This window comes from Nicotiana tabacum, chromosome 5 (assembly GCF_000715075.1).
Source record: "Nicotiana tabacum cultivar K326 chromosome 5, ASM71507v2, whole genome shotgun sequence".
In the NCBI taxonomy this organism is placed as follows: Eukaryota; Viridiplantae; Streptophyta; class Magnoliopsida; order Solanales; family Solanaceae; genus Nicotiana; species Nicotiana tabacum.
Window position 1 is genome coordinate 76,712,909 of NC_134084.1, and position 24,295 is coordinate 76,737,203.

Sequence of the window (24,295 nt, forward strand, 5' to 3'; positions counted from 1 at the left end):
CCTTCTTTTCTTCAGTTCAAGACTGAGTCTTCTCTTCACTTTCTCTCTCTAAAATTATTTCTTCCTCTCAAAAGCTCTAATAACTGATCTTCCAATAATTGAGTCTTTGCTTTTTGTAAATTGAGTGGGATTAAGAAGGAATTCCAATTTTACCCCCAAATAATTGATTTCCCGGACAGGACTAGCGCGGGAGCGCATGACCAGCGCATGACCCGCGCTAGTGAGGTTTCTTTCTGTCCAAAACAATTGAACTAGCGCGGGAGCGCATGACCCGCGCTAGTGAGGTTTTCTCTTATTAAGATGTTGCTGCTCAACTTTTCGTCATTTGACTCCATTTTTTACTTGATTACCATCATAAATTCTCATTTGTTCATTGAACTCCTGTGAGAAATTAAAGTCATGATTAGAGCCAATTTTTGCATTATTTGAACATTTACAATAGTAAACCATCCTTAAGTTGAGCTAAAACATAGGCTATATTAAACAATTTAGCCTATTATCATTACAATAGCCACCCCCCATACTGCCATAATACTGTAATATGATTTAACTAAATCCTTCATAAGCTCATGTGACACAAACTATCTAATACCTCAAATCATGTACAAATCTGGCATTCATCCTTGTAACAGTCAAGCCAACTTCTACAAGCAATCCAAACTCAAATTGCAACACATATAATTCGCTGGAAAAGGAGAACTCTCCACAAAAAACAACACAAGGATCATACAACCTCAGGACACCCCGCGGGAGATAACCCACCTGTTTTGCCTCAAACTGACATCTTTCTATACCCTTCCACAGTTACAACTACTATGCAATCACTTAATCTTCCTGATTCTGAACTCATCAATGAGATCTGAGGATTTAATTCTTTCCACAATTGAACAAAATGAAATATCTTCCATTACACTCATAGCTCGAGACTATGCCTCACATCAAGACAGAAATCAAGAACCCGATAGTCCTTTCTACACCTCACGCCAAACACTTCTCATCACATTCAAACCATATGAACACATCTCGCAGTCACATCATACTCATCACATAGCCATCTAGCCATAAATTCCACTAATAGGGATACTACCGGACATATAAATCCAAAAGCACGTGCTTACACAATCAACATCTCTGTGCCTAAGCTACAGTCAAAACCCGTCCTCAAGTCCTCCAGACCGGCCCATCATCATCACACAGAAATCACATCTTGCACCTCATCCATAAAATCACAAGCCGTTGATGCACAGCTGATATCGAGCGCTCACATGCGCATACAAATGTGCAGAAGGAATTCAAAGAGTTACGCTTCAAGATGAATCAATGTTGCACAATAAGGAAATAAATATGGGAAGTATATCCTAAATGTCCTGTAGCCTCTCAAAGATAGGTATGGACGTCATCATACCGATCCGCAAGACTCTACTAGACACTTGCTCATGACTTGTAGAACCTATGAACCTAGAGATCTGATATCAATCTGTCATGACCCAAAATCCACTAGTCGTGATGCACCTAACCCAACCCGCTAGGTAAGCCAACTAATAACTATCCAATTCCAATAATATTAATAAGACAATTAGACAAAAAGAATTATCTAAATCTTATACATTCCCCAAGGACTGTTAGTACAAATCATGAGCATTTAAGAATAGATTTTACAAAGCTAGTACAAAGTAAATACATAATCTGTCTGAAAAGTACATAAATAGAGTTTTATGAATCTACGCTACCATGAACAAGAGGCAGCTACAATAGGATCGGCGGTACACCTTCAAATACAGCTCCCATTGAACACAACAACAACAGCCAACATGTGCACACAAGGTGCAGAAGTATAGTATGAGTACAACCGATCTCATGTACCCAATAAGTAACAAACCTAACCTTAAGTTGAAAGTAGTGACGATCTGGAATATAGGTTGGGTCCAACACCAATAACCAATGGCAGTTCATAACAATGTAAGACAAATAACAAAAGAAGTAACTCGGAATTTAAATTGCTCAACTTTTTCATAATCCTCGAAAAATAATTCCACTTTTCAAGTATATCAGTGAAAACCAAAATCATTTACCGAAATCGTCGAAAAATATGGGATAGTATAAAAACTATAATTCTTCCAAATATCCTTTCCACAATAAATAATATGTTTATTTTTTTCCAGATAGCAAGTGAGAGATACATCCCTATGCCCACATATCAATATGTGCGAAAAGTCGTGAATGACGTGATACCGTACAACATGAGGAAAATTGCATCTCTATGCCTGCATGTCAATGTCATGTATCTCAGAGATGAATCATGTACTCACACTCTCAGAGTACTCACTCTCACTGTCTCACACTTTCTGCTCATCATGCCCAATCACTCAATACCGTATATGGACAATCCCGCCAGGAAAGATCCATCTCAGAATATATACATCAACTGACCAACAGTCACTCCGTACTGAGTAGGGTCAATCCAGCTCGTTGAGAAGATCCATCTCCAGGTATTATAATGCTTCGGACAAGATCCATGTCTAGGAAGATCTATCCCTCAATATAATCAATCGCGCTCACTAGGGGTGTGTATAGACTCCAGAAGGGCTCTTATGTCCCAAGCGCTATCATAAGCCAGATCTAGGCACAAATCAATATAACATGATGCAGCGTGGAGCCTGATCCCATAATTATCACTCATAATAAGGCTCTGAGCCTCACTCAGTCATCAATCTCTCTAGTCTTACTCATGGGCCTACAATGTCATGAAACTAGTCCAACAACAATGATATGATGTATCAATAAATAACAACTGAGATTGAGATATGATATGAATGCATGAATATGACTGAGTACGAAATATCAACAAAATCAATGAGATGATAGCAAGAAACGACCACTAGGGGTCCTAACAAAATAAGCATATATCCTAGACATGGTTTCTAACATGTATCATGGCTCAATAGCTCAAGTACGAAGAGATTTCATGGTTATAGATAAGTTCAAGTAACTACAAAGTACCACAGAAATAACGGGGTCACTATTCACACGGTGCATGCTCACACGTCCATCACCTAACATGTGCGTCACATCATCATCAATCACATAGCACGTAATTCGTGGTTTTATACTCTCAACACTAAGTTTAGGAGAGTTACTTACCTCGAACAAGCAAATTCCAATACCGAGCAAGCCAAGCGATTTTCAAAAAATGCCATCAGGTATGTAGCGACCTCCGAACGGCTCAAAACTAGCCAAAAGCAACTCAAATACATCAAACAAATCCTAAGGAAATAATTCCAAATGATAAAGATCGAATCCTTAATAAAAATCCAAAACCGGCCAAAAAATCACACCAGGGACCGCGCCTCAGAACCCGATAAAACTCACAAAATCTGAAAACTCATTCAATTACGAGTCCAATCATACTAGTTTCACTCAATTCTGACTCCGAATCGATTTTCAAAAAATTCCCATATGAAACTTTAGGCCAAAACCCCTAATTTTCTCTTTAAAATTCATCAACCGAAAGCTAAAATCGAAGATAGATTCATGAAATATAACCAAAATATCGAGTAGAGAACACTTACCCCAATTTATATGGTGAATATTACTTTAAGAATCCGAGCTCCATAGCTCCAGAAATGTAAAAATGGTCGAAACCCTCGAAATAGAATACTTTATACTTCTACCGACATCCTCTTTCGCGAACGCGGCAACACCATCGCGTGTGCGATGAACAAAATAATTTGCCACCATAATACACTTTGCGTTCGTAGTAATCACCTTGTGAACGCGACTCACATCCGGCTCAGACCTTCGCGAATATAGCTGCGACTATGCGAACGCAATGAAGAAAGGCCTCCAGCTCCAACTCCTCGCTCAACCCTACGCAAATGCGGTCCCTCATAAGCGAACGCGAAGAAGACTTGCTCCACCTCTACACGAACGTGGACCAATATTCGCGAACGCGATGGAGAAATGTTTCTGCCATCAAAATACACTACGCGTCACGACACTTTCCATGTGAACGCATTGAAGGACTGAGACAGCAGAAACCAGCAGGACACAACAGTGGAAACATGAAGAAAAATGATCTGAAATCAATCCGAAACACGCCCGAGCCCCTCGGGACTCCGTCCTAACATACCATCAAGTCCCATAACATAACAGAGACCTACTCGAGGCCTCAATATACACATAACAACATCAAAACGACGAATTACACCTCAACTCGATATTAATGAACTTTGAAACTTCAAACTTCCACAACAAATGCCGAAACATATCAAATCACGTCCGATCGACCTCAAATTTTGAACACTGGTCACATTTGACATTACGGACCTGCTCCAACTTCTGGAATCGGAATCCGATCCCAATATCAAAAAGTTCACTCCCGGTCAAACTTTCCAAAATTTTAACTTTCGCCATTTCAAGCCAAATTCTACTTCAGACCTCCAGATCACAATTCGGACGCTCTCCTAAGTCGAAAATCACCTAACGGAGCTAACAAACCATCAAAACTCCAATCCGAGGTCAAATACTAAAAAGTGAAACTTGGCCAACTCTTCCAATTTAAAGCTTCTTAGTTGAAAATCTTTCTTCCAAATCAATTCCGAATAACTTGAAAACCAAAACCGACGATTCAGTTAAGTCATAATACATCTTGCGGTGCTATTCATGCATGTACTACCGAGCGAATACAAATGCTCAAAATGACCGGTCGGATCGTGAGAAAACACCTCCATAGAACCTCACTCGAAACTTTATCATATACTTTTTCAAGGTCAATGAATATTATATGCAAGTCCTTCTTCCTTTTCCTATACTTTTCCACTAATCTCCTCTCCAGATGAATAGCTTTGTAGTCGATCACCCCGAATCCGAACGGGTTCTCGAAAATAGACATACTCCTTCTTACCCTTACTTTCACTATCATCTTCCAAATTTTCATAGTGTGACTCAACATCTTTATACCCTTGTAGTTGATTTTCTTCCTTTATTCGGCACTTCATTAAATTCTTTCTCCTTGTGTTTTGCTTTATTTTTCCAACAAGCAGATGCATCATATCTGAATTTTATATAATCCGTACAAAATTTAGGTCTCCAGTCATAGGATACTTGTTGAATAACACCAAAAGGAGTGTTTTAATTATTCAATCAGGAAGAGGATATGAAATATCAGCTTCCACAAGTAATCTACAGTAAACTTGTATACGTAGGCTTCCCCTACCTTGCTAAGATATTCATTTGACCAGAATCTCAATGAGAATCTTGTGAATTTGACCCATAAAGGAATAACATTCAAACATTCAGGGTTCAATGTAAAAATTAATCTCCCAAATCTTGAAAATGAATGGCTTATTATGACCTGTATAGAGCCCTGCTTGCATTACTAGATCCCAATCCACAATAGAATGAAACTAAAAGATATAGTAACCTTGACGAATAGAAATTCTAGGCTTGTGGAAGGAAATGGTAACATAATTGTCCGTCGAACGTTTGTATGATGTATCTCCTAACATATACCCTATGAATGCAGTGTTCTAATAATCTTCTTGCGATCTAATATCTTTCTCATCAATGTTAACCATAAGTTTCCTATCACCCATAAAAGAAGGAATAAAAATTTGAGGTTCGAACTTCGATTGCTCTGCTCAGGTTATCTTCAGTCAAAATAGGAGGCGTAACCTTATTCTCAATCGGTGTTGGGTGCGTAGATGCAATTCCCATTTAACTTGCTCAATTTGCTTATCCCTCTTGGGCAAAATTTGTTCTTCAATCTCAGACTCAGATTCGATCTCAACTTCCTCCGGAATGGATTGGAATTTGGGTGGAAGGAAGCTACCAAAAGTCGATGGAATTAGCCTTTGCTCATTTTTAAAAGTAAAAGCGCATTTTTTAAAAAATTCTTTTGAGGAGAAGCGGTTTGTGTTCGACTAATCATCAATAAAAAGTACATTTGAGCAATAATTTATATTTAGCTAAGAAATTACATAAGTGCTTTTGAATGTCAAATTACAAAACAGGTCAAAAATATTCACTTAATAGTTAATATAATTTAAGTAGATAAATAATTTTAAATATTTATTATAAAAGACTATATTTAAATTTTTTTTATTTAAGTAAAATATAAAACTAAAATTAAAAAATACTTTATTCTATCAAGATCATTTAATATATCAGAACATCATTAAGCAAATACTATTAAAAAAAAAAATCACCCCAAAAAGTAATATATATTAGAAATCTACCAAATAAATACTTACACATGAGGAGAGTCCCTAAGAATTGCGATTGAAATAGCGTAAACATTAGGTTAAAAGTAAGTTGGGTTATTTTAGTATATAAAAGTTTTTGCCAAGAGGAAGATTGAAATAGCGGGTGCTTCTGCTTACGAGGAGAAACTACCTTTTTCAACTTCTCATAAACAGCTGCTATTTTTTATTAAGAGCACTTTTTTCTACTAAAAAATTGACCAAACACCTCAACTTTCTAAAATAAGTATTTATTTAATTTACTAAAAAAAACAGTTTTAACCTCTCATAAACTTGATCAAAAGCTACTAGTTTCAAACAAAGATTTATTTCCTCTCCTCCCCATAATACATGGATTTTTCAATTTTACAATTGGATCAATAAGGCTCTAGTATAAGGGGTTCGCAATGATATTCAATGAAATAAATAACAGCATAATTCTCCATTCAAAACAGAACATCACCAATATTCAATTGTAATGGATAAAAAAACAAAAGCAAAACGTTATTAGGGTATTGATAAGTCAATGAATTAAAATATTAGCATTGTTCCCCTATTTTGGTATGAGAAACTTAGCTGCACTCATGTTATTGTGTGAAACACACGCCTGTTGCTCCCCAACGTAGAATATGTAATACGGAGTAAAATAGTTGTATTGGGAATGACAACTATATTTTGCTTCAAGATCCATACAAATATACAATATATCAAAAGTGGAGAGTAATACTCCCCTGTTCCACTTGTTTGTAATGCGTCTATTTTGAGACGTTCCGAAACATTTGAATATTCTCTATAACTTTCATAATTTTAAAATAGAAATTATTTGACAATTCAAGTTTTAAATATGGGTGTGATATTTTTCCTATAAAACTAAACTTTTAACTATTAAATTAAATGTTCAGTCAAATATCATCCTGTAAAATAATTATTATTCAGTAATCGTATTGGGAGATCACTGATCCTTAAATAGAAATTTTGCCTTTCTTATCGTCCACGAGTTCTTCCTCAATACTCTCGTATTCATAAGACCATATTTTCTTTTTCATATTATCATTCCTCCTTTCTGGATGCTAAGTTTCTGATGCTACAGCATGGAAAAGAAACAATATTAAGATTTACGAGACGAGGTCCAAAAATAAAGTACAAGTTAAAGTTTATTGGCTTTCATATTGTTAGATCTAAGTTTCAATAATTAAAAATAACATTACTCTTATTATAGGTATCCAAGTTTAAACAGTATTTCAGAAGCAAAACAAGGCGTAAAGAAAGGAAGAAAAGACTATCCAAGGAAGCAACTCATGATGTCCAAAGAAGGAAGGCTCAAATCAGCCAAAAATCATGCTTAATATAAGACCACCTAAGGAAGCAATTCATAAGTTCCAAGGAAGGAAGATCCAAATCAGCAGAAGATCATCGAGCTCAAAAATTCGCTTGGATTATCAATCAAGCTATAAAAGGAAGATTGTATCATGTCTGATGATCTGTACAACTATCAAATCGTGTCGATGAAGGAAAGCATTTACTCTACCATTATTCAAGGATTAGCCGTTGGGGATCGGAGCTGCACACTTATTCTTGGAAAGAATCATCGTATCAATCAAAAATCAAAGTAGATCTCCTCTCAAGTTGTATTTATAGTCGGTGGCCAAGAAGAACAAAGCATACTTTAGTCTAACCAACCCCAAGCTCTTTATTCTACTATTTACAAGCATTGTATTTCAAATTGAATTACTGTGTAACAATCAGAGAGAAACAAAGAGAGAAATATTAGTGAAACACTGCATCAAAAGAGTTGAAAGTTACTTAGCGTAAGAAATCTGTTGGCGTGTACAAAAATCTCACCAACGCAATTATACTCAGAACACCAAGGAGCTTTAAAGAGAGATCACCCTAGCAGGATTAAACTAGGATTCACATTGAATGCTAACAAATATAAAGTATCATGTGTCATTTAATCTTTTGCATTTTCTATTTTGTATCTTTATCTGTTTTACTTATCTCAAATTTCTAGGTCGACTAACTGGTAAAGTAGCTGACTACTTATCGAAAATCAAAAATGGCAACAATTCATTCCCCTCTTGTAATTTCACATATAACCTAGTAGGAGTTTTGCTTTTTATGATCCGCATCTAGAGTTGCGATTGGTTTCGTGTAATCCAACAAAAGAAGCCCCTAATCGTAATTTTATTATGTCAACTTAATTTCTTTAAAATCCACAGTGCTGAGACGAGAAATCATAGGTCTTGAATGGAGTCTGCTTTGTTGTCGTCTTGTCAACATAATTTCTTTTTTGGTTTTACTTTTTTGAGTACATTTTGCCTTTTGACCAGTGGAGCTTTACGTATCAAATGGTAGTTGAAATCTTAAAGTTCAATATATAATTACTTGGTGCAACTTGGTTTAGCTTGCTAATCATTCCTCAAATTTCCATATCTCGAGAAGAGAAACGATATTTCTATGCAAGAATAACATAAAAATACATGTATAAAATTAGGTTAATGCTGAGTATACAGCTTGCAATATGCGAGTCTTCTCTAAGAAAGAAAAAAAATACTGCAAGTCTTGATCATCTCGTCTCCAACTATGCATTCAAGTGGACAATACATTTATGAACCTCAATGTGGCAAATGCCTATATATGCCCATATTATCGAGATCTACACATTGATAAACATTATGGGAATAGTGCCTAAAATTGTCGCTCTCTTTCTAATCATCACCTTTCATTGCTCCTCTCCCTTTGCCGCACCATCTTCTTCCTTTTGCGACATCACTCCCTTCCCTGACTTGTGCAAATATTTTCTTCCTCAAAACAAGTCTACAAACATACATGACTATGTAAGGCTGTCCATCCATCTTTCATCATCAGCAACTACAAAATTTCTTGATTCAATCAACGGTTACTTAAACTCAAAAAATATATCATCTCAAAGTAGCATATTTGTCCTCCAAGATTGCCAATTGCTTATTGGCCTAAATTTGGATTTTTTATCCAATGTCGCGACTACTATTAGCCAACCTGGAAATACCCTTCAGGGTTCAGAATTTGATGATGTCGAAACCTTGCTTAGTGCATCTATAACAAATCAACAAACCTGTTTGGATAGCCTTCAAATCACTCCTTCAGCTGCAGACATTGCGAGTCAGATTTTTCCTACACTCGCTAATGGCAGCATGATGTATAGCGTGTCTCTCGCCCTTTTTAAGTATGGCTGGCTTCCTAATTCACCAACAAGAGGTGGACGAAAGCTGTTGCAAATGAGTGGAATTAGTTCTGTAAACGTGACACAAATGGTAGTGGTAAATCCAGATGGATCTGGGAATTACACAACCATCAATGATGCAATTGCAGCTGCGCCAAATAATACGAAAGCAGGAAACGGATATTACAAGATATATGTGGTTGCTGGTGTGTACCAAGAGTATGTCTCTATTGCCAATAACAAGAAGTATTTGATGATGGTTGGTGATGGCATTAATAAGACTATTATCACTGGTAATCACAGCGTAGTTGATGGATGGACAACCTTCAATTCTGCCACATTTGGTAAGTATTTGGTCATTTCCAAGTCAAATCTCATTTGAGTTAATTATTCAACGTTTCTAAGAGAATTTAGATGGTAATTTGGGAAAGCAAGAGTTAAATTAATGCCATGCATTTTGTAGTCCATAGAAATCGGATCTTAGTTAAGCTTTTTTAAAAATCAAAACACGTTTGTAGATAATTGAATAATCTCATGACGTAGCAAGATGTTCCCTTAGAAGTCAAATCTTTCTCTTTAGCTTTAACTCGCAAATAAATAAAGATATATATACTTAACATCTCCCAAGACTCATGTATCCAGATGTGGATCCAAGATTTAAACTTGATGGATTCAACCTTTTCAGTTATATTGCAATGATTATTGTGTTTCCAAAATTATTATTATGGTTCAAAATGTAATAAAGAGCAGCCTGGTGCACTAAGCTCACGCTATGCACGGGGTCCGGAAAAGGGTCGGACCACAAGGGTCTACAGTACGCAACCTTACCCTGTATTTCTGCAAGAGGCTGTTTCCACGGCTTGAACCCGTGACCTTTTGGTCACATGGCAGCAACTTTACGAGTTACGTCAAGGCTCTCCTTCTTGGTTCAAAATTTAATATTTGATGAAATTTACAACATTTTTGCCTCTGCGTGCATGTATACCTAGCCACACAGTCAGATTGCTAGCATTGGTTATATAATTAAGAAGAAATTGAGGATCATTGAGATATATGAGCTAGTTATAGCACCACTTTTTAATGTAATGTATCTAAAAGTAAATCATCATGCAGCTGTGGTCGGGGAAGGATTTCTGGCAATGAACATTACCTTTCAGAACACAGCAGGAGCAATAAAGCATCAAGCAGTGGCAGTTCGAAATGGTGCTGATCTCTCTACATTTTACAATTGCAGCTTTGAAGGGTATCAAGACACTTTGTACACACATTCTATGAGACAATTCTACAGGGAATGTGATATATACGGGACGATCGATTTCATTTTCGGAAATGCTGCTGTAGTTTTCCAGAACTGTAACATATATCCACGCCTTCCATTACAAGGCCAGTTTAATCCAATAACTGCACAGGGAAGAACTGACATAAACCAGAATACGGGCACATCCATTCACAATTGCACCATAAAAGCTGCCCCTGATCTAGCCTTGAGCAATGGCACTACACAGACATATTTAGGCCGGCCGTGGAAGGAGTATTCAAGAACAGTTTATATGCAATCCTTCATGGATAGCCTGATAAATCCTGCTGGTTGGGCAGCTTGGTCTGGAGATTTCGCGCTAAGTACGTTATATTATGCTGAATATAACAACACAGGCCCTGGATCCAATACGAGCAGCAGGGTAACTTGGCCTGGTTATCATGTGATTAACAGCACAGATGCTATCAGTTATACAGTTTCCAATTTCATAGCAGGGAACTTTTGGCTGCCTGCCACTGGAGTCCCTTATACTGGTGATTTACTTTAAGCAGCAAATATTTACATGGGCGTATCTAGAGGGGATTTCATGGCCACGTGAACTCATGCTCCCTGCCCTAAATCTATATTTTTCTCAAAAATATTTAAATATATTTGTGTGCACTCATGCTCAAAGTATTATATGATGTGATAGTTATTGGGTGTACCTCTCTAGATGAGGTTGTGAGTTTAAATCTTATGTCAATCTTGTTGTTTTTTCTCTTTTTTTTTTCTAGAAGTAAACGCCCCCGGCAGATGGGCGTGTCTGGTGTTATTTTTTGCGTATCAAGTAAGTACTTTTTCTTTTTATTTCTTTTTTTGTTTGGTTTATTATTTCAAAATTTTCACACATTGAAATTCCTATTCTTCTTTTGTTGCTGTAAAATCTTATATAATTAAACAAAATGTGTATATTAAAACTAGTAGCAGTGTATGATGTAGCATATAGTCAATGAGTTCAACTGATCTCAATATTCTTAACATGGAAAATAGATATAGATGTAAGAAAATTATTATTTTTAAAAAATATTAATTTTGAACAAAGTGCAATGGGTACGCAATTGTAAGAATTAAAGGTTGAATCCGTAAAATTTATATTCTGGATCTACCCCTTCTTAATAGTGCATCCATCCTGTCAAAATCCTGAATCCGCCTCCGGCAGCAATGCTTGCGATTCTATTTTGTTTGTTTTGTTTATGAATATGGACACACCATCTGAATCTTTGAACAAGTTCTGGATATGTTTTATTTCCACTTTGCATTTTTTAAAGCTTTAATGTATTTTGTGCCAAGCATGAAACAAGAAGACAGGAGACAGAGGCTTGTGTAACATGTTAGTTAACTTGTAAGGACCACCTAACGTTGTGATGGAGTGCTAATTATTTCTCCATACTTAATAAGAGGTCTCGGTTTCGAACCCTGGGAATGGAATCACCTTTGAGAGGGATGTTTTACCTCTTCCCCCGGTACCCAAACCCCAAGTAGAACTTCTCGACGCGAATCTGAATTAGTCAGGCCCAAAAGCGGATACCAAACACCGGAAAGAAACCAAAAAACGACAAAGTTGAACTTGTAATAAGGCAATATTTCTTTGTATATATGTATCCACTCCGTAAATATAAGGAAGCTTGGCATACTATTAGAACATGCGCAGCGGAAGCAAGTATACAATTCAGGCATCGCAAACATATAAACTAGACAATGATATAATTTGGAGATTAGAAGCACTAACCTCTTGAAAACGTTGCACGAGTCCTCCACAGAGTAAGAATCTAGGGTTGCAGTCTTCTGATATGCTCCTAGTAAGACCTTGGACGAAATTGTTCTGAGTGGGAAAAAACAATACAACTCTGAAAAGTGAGTTGTTGGATGAAAAACGTCTTCCTTATGTAGACCCGAAATTCAGCCAAAAAGAGAGCTGAAAAACGTGTAGAATTCTGCATATACAAGTAGAATCCTACTCTAACTCCAAAGGATGACTTTTCTCCCAATTCACTTTTACCTAAGTCAGTCCAGCTTTTTACTATGTATAGTGAGGACCACAGAAACAATAAGAGGCTACCAATTAATCCGAAAATTTTGATGAATTAATTCTTACTATAATAATTGTTGTTTATTCCACCAAAAACTGCAATTGAACCCCTCAATATGAATTTTGAAAAATCACCAATACTTATTTTAACTCCCCATGTTAATCACAAATACCTGTTAATTAAGTTAAATCACTGACAATTTAATTTAATCAACTAATTAAATCCTTTATAATTCCACTTAAACTATTTCATGTGACAGATATAAAATCCACCGGCCGGTTTTCACATGAAAACTTATAAGCTTACATAAAGGGGTCATCAAACACAAAACTGAGTCATGGATTCTATCAACTAATTATTATTTCACAAATGTTATTCGTTATTGTCCAATCTATTCGCCATACGCTAACTCTGAATAGAGTTGTACCTTTTGATAAATTAAAACAATAAACCACTACTTGGTCCATTCAATATACACTAAGTATACTAGCACATGAAATCGGAGTAAAACCACTCTCATAATCAAGACAAATTATATTTTAATCTTGTGCTACAATCATCAAGATAATTTGCCCAATAATATCTTCGATTGTAAACATAGTTTGTTAATTATGAGAACCGACAATTTAATCTTCTATGCATGAGCTAAGACTTCATACACTAAATTGTCTACTACATAACTAAAGGACACATATGTAACAAATGATCTATTTAAAATAGTACTTTATTGAATTGAATAAATCAAATAAATAATTATTCCATAAAGAATAAAATACAATACTATATCTAAATCGGATGGTTAATAGTATGTCCCAACAATCTCCCACTTAAAATAGTATATCCCAACAATCTCCCACTTAGACTCATAACCATGCATCTACAATTCTAATACACATTCCTTCTACACGCTTGTCAAAAATTTTATGTGGCAAGCTCTTTGTAAATGGGTCTGCCAAATTGTCCTCTGAAGCAATCTTCAACACTCTTGCATCACCTCTCTGAGTAATGTCCCAAATTAAATGATATTATGCTCAATATGCTTACTCCTTTTATAGATTCTTGGTTCCTTTGAGTTTGCAACTGCACTACTATTTTCATAATAAAGTATAAATGATGTTTAAACCGAAGGAACTACATTAAGCTCTTTTAGAAAGTTTTCGAGCCAAACAGCCTCTTTAGCTACCACAGATGCAGCCACATATTCGGCTTCCATGGTGGAATCAGCAAGACATGAATACTTGATACTCTTTTAACTTATGGCTCCACCTTCTAAGGTAAAAACATATCTTGAGGTAGATCTTTGAGAATCTCTATCTGACTAGAAATTTGAATCAGTGTAGCCAATGATTGCAAGATCACCGGAGTGATAAACCAACATATAATCCCTAGTCCTTGTTAGGTGCTTGATTATATGTTTAACGGCAATCCAGTGTTCTCCTACAGTATTAGACTAAAATCTACTAACTATACCAATAACAAAGCAGATATCAAGTCTAGTACATAGCATAGCATACATGAGATGCCTTACAACAGAAGCATAAGGGACCATCTTCATCTTTTCTATCTCATCAGTCGTTTATGGGGACTGATCTTTTGACAGAGAAATTCCATGCCTAAAATGAAGAAAACATTTCCTTGAATCTTCCATGCTAAACTTGGTGAGAATAGTATTAATATAAAATACTTGGGATAAGTCCAATATCCTTCGCATGCAATCTCGCATAAGCTTGATCCCAAAGAAATGTGTCGCTTGTCCCAAGTCTTTCATATCAAAACGTGAGGACAACCATTCCTTTACTGAATTCAACATGCTCACATTATTTCCTATGAGAAAAATATCATCAACGTACAACACCCAAAAATATAACTTTGTCTACATTGCGATAGTCAAGCGAAAATTGGAAAGGCTGGGAGCGTTATATATAACGGTAAATCTCGTCATATACGAAGAAGATATAAAACCGTTAGGCAATTACTCTTTAGAGGAAATATCACGATTGACTATGTAAAGTCAAGTAATAAAGTGTCGGGTCCACTTACGAAAGGCCTAACTAGAGAGGTAGTTGAGAAATCATCGGGGGTAATGGGACTATGTCCGAGGATAAGTCATTATGGCGGCAACTCTACCAAAAAGACTGGAGATCCCAAGATCTAGGTTCAAGGAAATCAAACAAAGTCATTAATGACGGTTCAACATTATCAACTAAAGTTTTGGTCCATTCTCGTGATGAGACAATGTTCAGTATCAAGGATAAAGCATTAAGGCTTTTTAATGGTTTCTAAATTTGATAGGGGATATATCAAATAGTGTATCTATGGGATGACACGTTTAGGAATCACCTATATAAGTGTGAAGTGTTAGCCGCTTCAAGGAGAATTTTGTAAGGCCAGTTCTCTAGGCACTTATGAAACCAGGCGATGTTCTTGGCTGAAACGAACACAACAATGAGAACCAAAGACGGTTAAGGATTGATTGTGTAACTTACTGTTGTCTAGGTATACACCAAAGTTTGACGGTTCAAAGATATCAAGTCTACCGTTGACCGAGTATATTCAACATAAGTTCACTACGGAAAGTTCAAAGAAAAACCTAGTTATCCAGATACGATTAATCCTTGGTTGCGAGTCACACAGTTTTTCATGCATATTTTTGTGATATAGCATTCCCCATTCAAGTGGGAGATTGTTGGGTTTAAGTTTGGTTAGCTTAAAATAAGAGTGAATGGAAAATGGAAGGAAAAATAAAATATTTGAATATCCCTCCTCGACAAAGGGACATTGTCCCATATTGGAGGCGGAAAAGAGCTTTAATGGGTATATATAAAATTGCTCTTCTTCTAGCTCTTATAGAGTTAAGAAGAAGGCAAGCCTCGCGTCGTCATTGCTAGCTCGGCACGGCTTCGGATTTGGTCAAATGATCTGATTGATTGATTAATTTTTTGGACCAAACTTATTTGTTAGTATTAAGATAAATGTAATATTATTTTAATCCAATTAGCCGTTATTTTAATGGTAAATTATTTTTTACTCTGCATTTTGATTTCCCATCTTATTTTGTGTAAATAGACATATACGTAATGGTCATTTTTACATGAACAGTCATAACAGACATTCTGAAGAGTTATACCTCTTCATTTAAACTCAGCAAGTTCGCTATAAATCGCATACTATTCACTCAGTTTTTTCTTACGAAATTCTGAAATCTCCTTATTTCTTCTGTATTATTTTAACTACTAAGAAAATAATTGTAAGTGTGATTTGCTACCGATCATTGTGTTCGCTGAAATATTGGGGTTTGATGTACCGCTACACCAGTGTATATCTTTCTATCCTGGGAGAAAATAATCCATAACCTTGGGTACTAAGAGGGGATTAAGTTCTTTAAGGAAACACTGTGAATTCAGTGGGCTCAGATTAAATTCCGTTTCTTCTACATTTCTATCTATACATTGTTTTTCTTCTCCAAAATTATTTTACAAATACAATATACTAACAAGCTTAAGGACTTAAATTCATATTCTGTATTTTTGTTATACATACTATTCTAGAGACTAAAACTTGTGTGGGTTTTTACTCCCGTTTTGGAGATTAAAGCCTTCATAATTTTCTACTCCATTTGTTTACTTTAACGTATATTCTATTTTGGTTTACTATCTATTATTTGGATATTAAAATCCTACCGACGTTCTACTCCATTGGAGATTAATCTATGTGATTTTCTACTCCAGTTTTATTCGGTTTGAAGATATAAAAACTTCGTCGTATATCAAACAGTTGTTTATGTCATTTTTTTGCAGAAATGACGACTAAGAACGGAAACCAGCCTGTTCCTATGGTGACTGCCAATGCATCGACAAGCCAAACAATACCGGCATTTGCACCGGCACCGACAGAAAAGTCCAAAAAATATTCCGGGATTGATTTCAAGCGGTGGCAGTAGAAGATGTTCTTCTACTTGACAACTTTAAGTCTACAGAAATTCATTAAGGAAGATGTTCCTGTTCTACCTGACGAAACCCCGGACAATGAATACTTTCTTATGACTAAGGCGTGGAAGCATTCTGATTTTTTGTGCAGGAATTACATTCTTAGCGGACTGGAGGACGATCTGTATAACATCTATAGTAATGTGGAGACATCAAAAGAACTATGTATTGCGCTTGAAAAGAAATAGAAATGTGAGGATGTTAGGTTGAAGAAATTTGTTGTCGCAAAATTTTTGGACTACAAAATGGTAGATACCAAGTCTATTACTACCCAAGTCCAGGAATTGCAAGTGATTATTTACGATCTCCTTGCTGAAGGTATAAGTCGAATTAATATTTATGTTGAAAGTATTAATTATATTATTGTTACTAATAGAATTTTCATTGAAAGTCTTGTCATCAATGAAGCATTCCAAGTTGTAGCGATGATTGAGAAGTTGTCTCCTTTGTGGAAGGACTTCAAAAATTACTTGAAATACAAACGCAAGGAGATGTCGCTCAAAGATCTCATTGTTCGGTTGAGGATCGAAGAGGAAAACAAAGCAGCTGAAAAGAAAAGTCATGGAAACTCAACAATAACGGGAGCAAACATTGTTGAGGATGCTCCACAAAATAATAAAAAGAGAAAGAAGCCTTCTGGACCAAAAAGTAACCCAATCAAGAAGCGGTTCGAAGGAAATTTCTACAACTGCGGGAAAGCTGGATACAAATCTGCAGATTGTCGTGCTCCAAGGAAAGACAAGAAGAAGGGTCAAGCAAATATGGTTGAAAAGAACGAGGATATTGATGACTTGTGTGTTATGCTTTTTGAATGCAACCTGGTGGGAAATCCTAAGGAATAGTGGATTGATTCTTGAGCCACTCGCCATGTTTGTGATGTTAGAGAAGCGTTTGCTACATATGCTCCCGTTGGACACGAAGACACGCTTTCTATGAGAAATTCTGCAATGGCCAAGATTGAAGGATGTCGCAAGATAGTTATGAAAATGACTTTGGGCAAGGTGGTGACTCTGAACAACGTCCTTCATGTTCCTGAATAGGAAGAACTAGTCTCTACTACACTTCTCGTCAAGAACAGTTTTAAGTGCATTTTGTATCTAATACGGTTGTAATAAGTAAGAATGAGATGTTTGTAGGAAAAGGTTACCTCACTAAGGGTCTTTTCAAACTGAATGTAATGGTCGTTAAGAATAATAAAATTTTAGCTTATTCTTACTTACTTGAGTCAAATGATTTATGGCATATATGTTTGGGATATGTCAATTATAAAACCTTACGAAAAATGATTAATTTGGAAGTATTGCCTAAGTTTGAATGTGACAAATCAAAATGTCAAATATGTGTAGAATCTAAGTATGTTAAACCTCCTTATAAGTTAGTTGAAAGGAATTCAAATCCTTTAGACTTAATTCACATGGATATTTGCGATATGAAGTTAATACCATCTCGCGGTGGAAAGAAGTATTTCATAACTTTTATTGACGATAGTACTCGATATTGCTAATCAGGAGGATCCAAGACGTAGTAAATGTCAAAAAACGTCTACTTTATTTGGATTAGATTTTGGTACTTTCTTATTGGAAAATGAACCTCGAAAATTTAAAGAAGCTATGTCTTCTTCGGAATTATTATTTTGGAAAGAGGCAGTCAATAGTGAAATAGAATCCCTATTGAACAACCATACATGGGAATTGGTAGATCTTCCTCCTCTAAATAAACCGTTGGATTCTAAATGAATAGAGGAAAATGAAAGATAATGGCACTATTTATAAATATAAGGCAAGACTTGTGGTCAAAGGGTATAGACAACAAGAAGGTCTTGACTATTTTGGTACATACTCTCCAGTTATAAGAATTACACCCATATGAACATTAGTATTAGCTGCAGTCTATGGTCTTGAAATTCATCAAATAGACATTAAGACGACATTCTTAAATATGAGGAAGAAATCTACATGGAACAACCTGAAGGTTTTATGGTTCTAGGTAAAGAAATGAAGTATGTAGACTTGTTAAGGTCCTTTACGGACTAAAACAAGCACCCAAATAATGCCATGTGAAATTTGACCAAACAATATTGTCAGATGGTTTTAAGATAAATGAATGTGATAAGTGTGTGTACATTAAAAATATTTCAAATTACATAGTCATTGTTTGCTTATATTTGGATGACATGCTCATAATAAGTAATGGCATTGCTAACATAAATGCGACTAAGCGTATTCTAATTAGCAAGTTTTATATGTAAGACTTAGGAGTTATCGATTTAATTCTGGATACTAAGATCCATAAAACTCCTCAAGGTCTGGCATTATCATAATCTCATTACATTAAAAATGTACTTTGAAAATTCAAGTACTTAGATTTTAAAGTGGCAAAGACTCCAATTGACGTGAATTTTGCACTAGCAAATATAGCTTCTGTTGGGATTATGCTCGTGTGTTGGATGTTTTAATGTACATCATGAATTGTACGCGACCAGATATAGCTTGTGTTATAAGTAGATTGAGCTGATGCACGAGTAATCCAGGTCACTCTTATTGGATGGTAATGAAACGAGTTTTGGGATATTTAGAACATACCTAAGACTTTGCTTTGCACTATAATAAATATCATGTGGTAATTGAAGGATACTGTGATGTAAATTGGATCACTGGTTCAACTAATTCTAAGTCTAGAAGTGGATATGTATTCACTATTGGTGGGGGAGCGGTATCTTGGAAGTCATCCAAACAAACTTATATTGCACGCTCTACGATGGAGGTTGCGTTTATAGCCTTAGAAAAAGCCGGTGAAGAAGTTGAATGGCTCCGAAATTTCTTGGAAGATATTTCATTTTCGCCCAAACCGTTGGCCCCAATATATATACAATGCGATAGTAAAGCGGCAATTGGAAGGACTATGAGCTTTATGTATAACGGTAAATCTCGTCATATACGACGAAGACATAAAACTGTTAGGCAATTACTGTCTAGAGGAATGATCACGATTGACTACGTAAAGTAAAGTGATAATGTGTCGGATCCACTTACAAAAGGTCTAACTAGAGAGGTAGTTGAGAAATCAACGAGGAAAATGGGACTATGGCCGAGGACAAGTCATTGTGGTAGTAACCCTATATACAAGATTGGAGATCCCAAAATCTAGGTTCAAAGAGATCAAACAAAGTCATTAATGACGGTTCAACATTGTTAACTAAAAGTTTTGGTCCATTCTCGTGATGAGACAATATCCAGTACCAAGGATAAAGCATTAAGGCTTTTTAATGGTTTCTAAATTTGATACGGGGTATATCAAATAGTGTATCTATGGAATAACACGTTTAGGAATCACCTATGTAAGTTTGAAGTGTTCGCCGCTCCAATGAGAATTTTGTAAGACCAATTCTCTACACGCTTATGAAACCAAATGGTGTTCATGGCTGAAACGAACACAATAATAAGAACCAAAGATGGTTAAGGTTTGATTGTGTGACTTATGGTTGTCTAGGTATAGACCAAAGTTCAACGGTTCAAAGATATCAAATATACCGATTGACCGAGTATATCCGACATAAGTTCACTACGAAAAGTTCAAAGGGAAACCTACTTATCCAGATGCGATTAATCTTTGCTTGCGAATCACGCAGTTTTTCATGCATATTTCCGTGATATAGCCATTCCCCAATCATGTTGGGATTGTTGGGTTTAAGCTTGGTTAGCTTAAAATAAAGAGTGAAAGGGAAATGGAGAAAAAAATAAAATATTTGAATTTCTCTCCTTGACAAAGGGACATTGTCCCATATTGGAGGAAGAAAAAAGTTTTGATGGGTATATGTTACGTCCCGCGTTTTCGTACGTTAAAGTTTCATCTTCAGTTAATCGACGTAGACTCGGGGATGAAATTATCTTAAGGTTAACGTATTTATGCTATTTATAACAAGCGATAAGTAAGTGTCGTGAAGGATAAAGAGTAAATAAATCTAAGAAAATGAGTTTCATTGAAGGTTGTCGATTTGGAATAAAATATGGTCCGAGCCATAATACCTGGTATTTATGGACTAGTGTCATAAAAGGTTCCCCATGACCACGATAGTAGGGTACGTAAAGTGTATTAAAAAGAGTAGTAATTTAAGTAATTTGAGATAATTCTTAATTATACAGGTAATTGGTTAATTATCAGATAACGGAACATTACCTAATTAATTAATAAATTAGTAGATAAAGATATAAAATCCCCATCCAACCCTCCACGTGGCAGTAGGCCACTTTAAGACATACAACTAAGTAGTCATATGAGCTTAGGTGGCTACCTAAAGTGAATAAGCCGTCAACGTGTAAAACATTCAACGTTATAAAAAGTTTGGTCTCTTTTATAAAAGTTGGGTTCATTTGGACAGAGAATAACAAAGTAAGAATCATATATCTTTCTTCCTAAGTTCAAAGTACTTCAGTAATAGAAGCTAAACTCCATCCGAAAAAGCTTCCAATGAAATTTTTGCAGCCAAACAATTCCAACGAGAATTGTTAGAACCGTAGCAACGTAAAATTTTGCGGTTCTAAAGGAGTACAGTGCAATATTTTTCAAGAATATTATATAAATTTTTCCCTACTCCAGGTATGTTAAGGCGATCCCTTCTTTCTTTTGGCATGATCTATACGACACAAACGAAACGAGCAAATGCACAACTTCCATAAATTACTCTATTCGCAGAAATTCTAGAGATGTGTATATTCTTATTCTCTCATAAGTCTTATTATTCTATCGCTTGTTCATGGGTCTCAGAAAAATGCGTATTTGATAAAGTTTATCCAAAAGGCATATTGAGTTTTATGGCATTCCGAGAAAATCTTATTAATGTATTTTTTATGCATTTCATGCATTTATACATGTACATTGACCCATGACCAGATGGCGTTATATATGCGTATATATGTATATTATATTTATATGGGATACGAAAAAAAGGTTACGGCATTATATACGCACCACCACCTGATCAGTTGGTATATGTCGATGATGTTGCCCATAGTGGCCGAGACGATATGATGGGATGCCCTCAGAGGCTTGATGATGTTATGTACACCTATACCCATGCATGGAACGACATTTATATGAACGTGCATAACATTATAAATGTTTCAGAATTTACAAAGTTATTCAGACTTTCAGATGAATTTCTTCATTCCATGTTTCATCTATGTCTTTTATGTACTGATTTTTATGTCTTACATACTCAGTACATTATTCATACTGACGCCCTATTTTCCGGGGCCTACGTTTCATGTCCGCAGGTGCAGGTAGGCAAGCTGACGGTCCCCCTTCTTAGGATCCTTGATCATCGAGAATTGGCGTGCTCCACTTGATCCAGAGCTGCTTTTGATTTTGGTACGATATATATATATAGAGAGAGAGGTATGACGTGGCTCAGTCCCGTCTTTGTACAGTTATATTTATATTAGAGGACTGTAGACAGTATGCATAAATGGATAGTATGTGGCATTGCCGGCTTCCAGTTTTGGATATGTAGTTTTCTCTAGTAGCCTTGTCGGCTCGCCCGATGTATTTCGCATGTGTATGTATATATGTCTTTTGGACAGGTTTCCTCACGTATGTTATTCTAGTGTTTCAGCAGATGTTATTCATATTTATATCTTAGACACATGCTTAAGGGTGTTCGACAGGTAGGACTCGGCACCCGTCGCGATCCATCGATTTGGGTCGTGATAGTATATATATATATATATATATATATATATATATATATATATATATATATATATATATATATATATATATAATTGCTCTTCTTCTAGCTCTTAAAGAGTTAAGAAGAAGGCAAGCCCCGCGCCGTCGTCGTCGCTCGGCTTCAGTCAGCTTCGGATTCGGATTCGGATTTGGTCAAATGATCGATTGATTGATTAATTTTTTTGGACCAAATTTATTTGTTAATATTAAGATTAACGTAATGTTATTTAATCCAATTAGTCGTTTTTGTAACGGTAAATTAATTTTCCTCCGTGTTTTGATTTCCTATTTTATTTTGCGTAAATAGCCATTTACGTAATGGTCATTTTTTACGTGAACAGTCATAATAAGTATTCTGAAAAATTGCACCTCTTCGTTTAAACTCAACATATTAGCTATAAATAGCAGACAATTCCCTCAGATTTTTCGTACGAAATTCTGAAATCTCCTTCTTTCTTCTGCATTGTTTTAACTACAAAGAAAGCAACAGTAACTGTGATTTGCTACCGATCATTGTGGTCGCTGAAACATTGGGGTTTAAAGTACCGTTACACCAGTGTGTAATCTGTTCTATCCTGGGAACAAATAATACATAACCTCGGGTACTAGGAGGGGATTAAGTTCCCTAAGGAAACATTGTGAATTCAGTGGGCTCGAATTAAATTTTATTTCTTTTACATTTATGTTTATACTTTGTTTTTCTTTTCCAAAATTATTTTACAAATATAGTATATTAACACTAGGTACTTTAGCTCTTGAAACCACGTAATTCACCAAGCATCTAATTTAATTTCTAATATTTGATTACTAAAACCCAAAAAACTTGTCAAACTGTATATCAAAATATTAAGATAGAGGATCAAATCAATCTATCATTGTTTGATTACGACAGAATATATATCTGGCAAGCACTAGTGTAATACTCTGCTTTGTCACCTTGTAATACCTTTGACCTATTAAACACCCACTTTTTTATACATTCACGCAGATTAACCAATTCACTCTTCCTTCATCAAATCTTCAAGCAAGAAATTAATATTAAGAATTTCCTTACGTGCCAAAAAGAAGATCATCCTCTTAATTAGTTGCTCTTTCAATCTTCCTTCAAGGAGCTCTTGGTAATTTCATAAAAAGAAAATGAAGAAAAAGGCCATATATACTACGTTCTTCCTCTGAGGTTTAGTATTATGTTGTTTACTTTAAAAATGGTATTTACAATTATATTTGATTTGTGATTCTAAAAATACGTAATTTATCTTAATACCAGTGGTTATTGAATAATGCTAAGTATAAATGAGCAACAAATAATAAGCAAACCAGTATGGTCACAAGATCGGGGGCCTCGAGCTCAGCGATATAAGACCTCAAGGACAGCTTTTAACGGTTGATAACGAACAACAAGTGAAGAACAACAAATGAACAATAAATGAACAAGGAATGAACACAATAAAAGAGGAGCAATAAAGCTGTAGAGTAATTGTTGAGCAAGTTTAGGCAAGAAAAGCAGAGAATGTTCTATTGTATTCAATATTCATGTGTGTTACCAAGTGAAAAAAAGTGCTCGTACAAGAATGTTTGGGTACCCTGTATATAGGAGGGGTGAATCTCAACACAGTACAAGTCTAATCATGACAGAAAAATGCTATTGGTATAGCTGTGTAACAGACCTGTACGTGCTTGTACTATCTTTACAGACCTTATCAGTTCTAACCACGCATCCTTGGGAGTTTTTCCGCCTTTCCATGACGGTCATCGGTTTTATACTGTCTCGAAGTTGACCATAGTGAACCTTCGATGTGCTCCCTTGAGGGACG

The 24,295-nt window shown here is 35.7% G+C and overlaps 1 protein-coding gene across 1 annotated transcript; it reads left to right on the forward strand.

The window, feature by feature from the left end:
- The first annotated feature begins 8,788 nt into the window (after positions 1-8,788).
- LOC107803551 (pectinesterase-like) lies at positions 8,789-11,544 on the forward strand. Its single transcript, XM_016627295.2, has 2 exons — positions 8,789-9,785; positions 10,555-11,544. The coding sequence occupies exons 1-2, from the start codon at positions 8,858-8,860 to the stop codon at positions 11,244-11,246; spliced, it is 1,620 nt and encodes a 539-aa protein (XP_016482781.1). The 5' UTR covers positions 8,789-8,857; the 3' UTR covers positions 11,247-11,544.
- Positions 11,545-24,295: the final 12,751 nt, after the last annotated feature.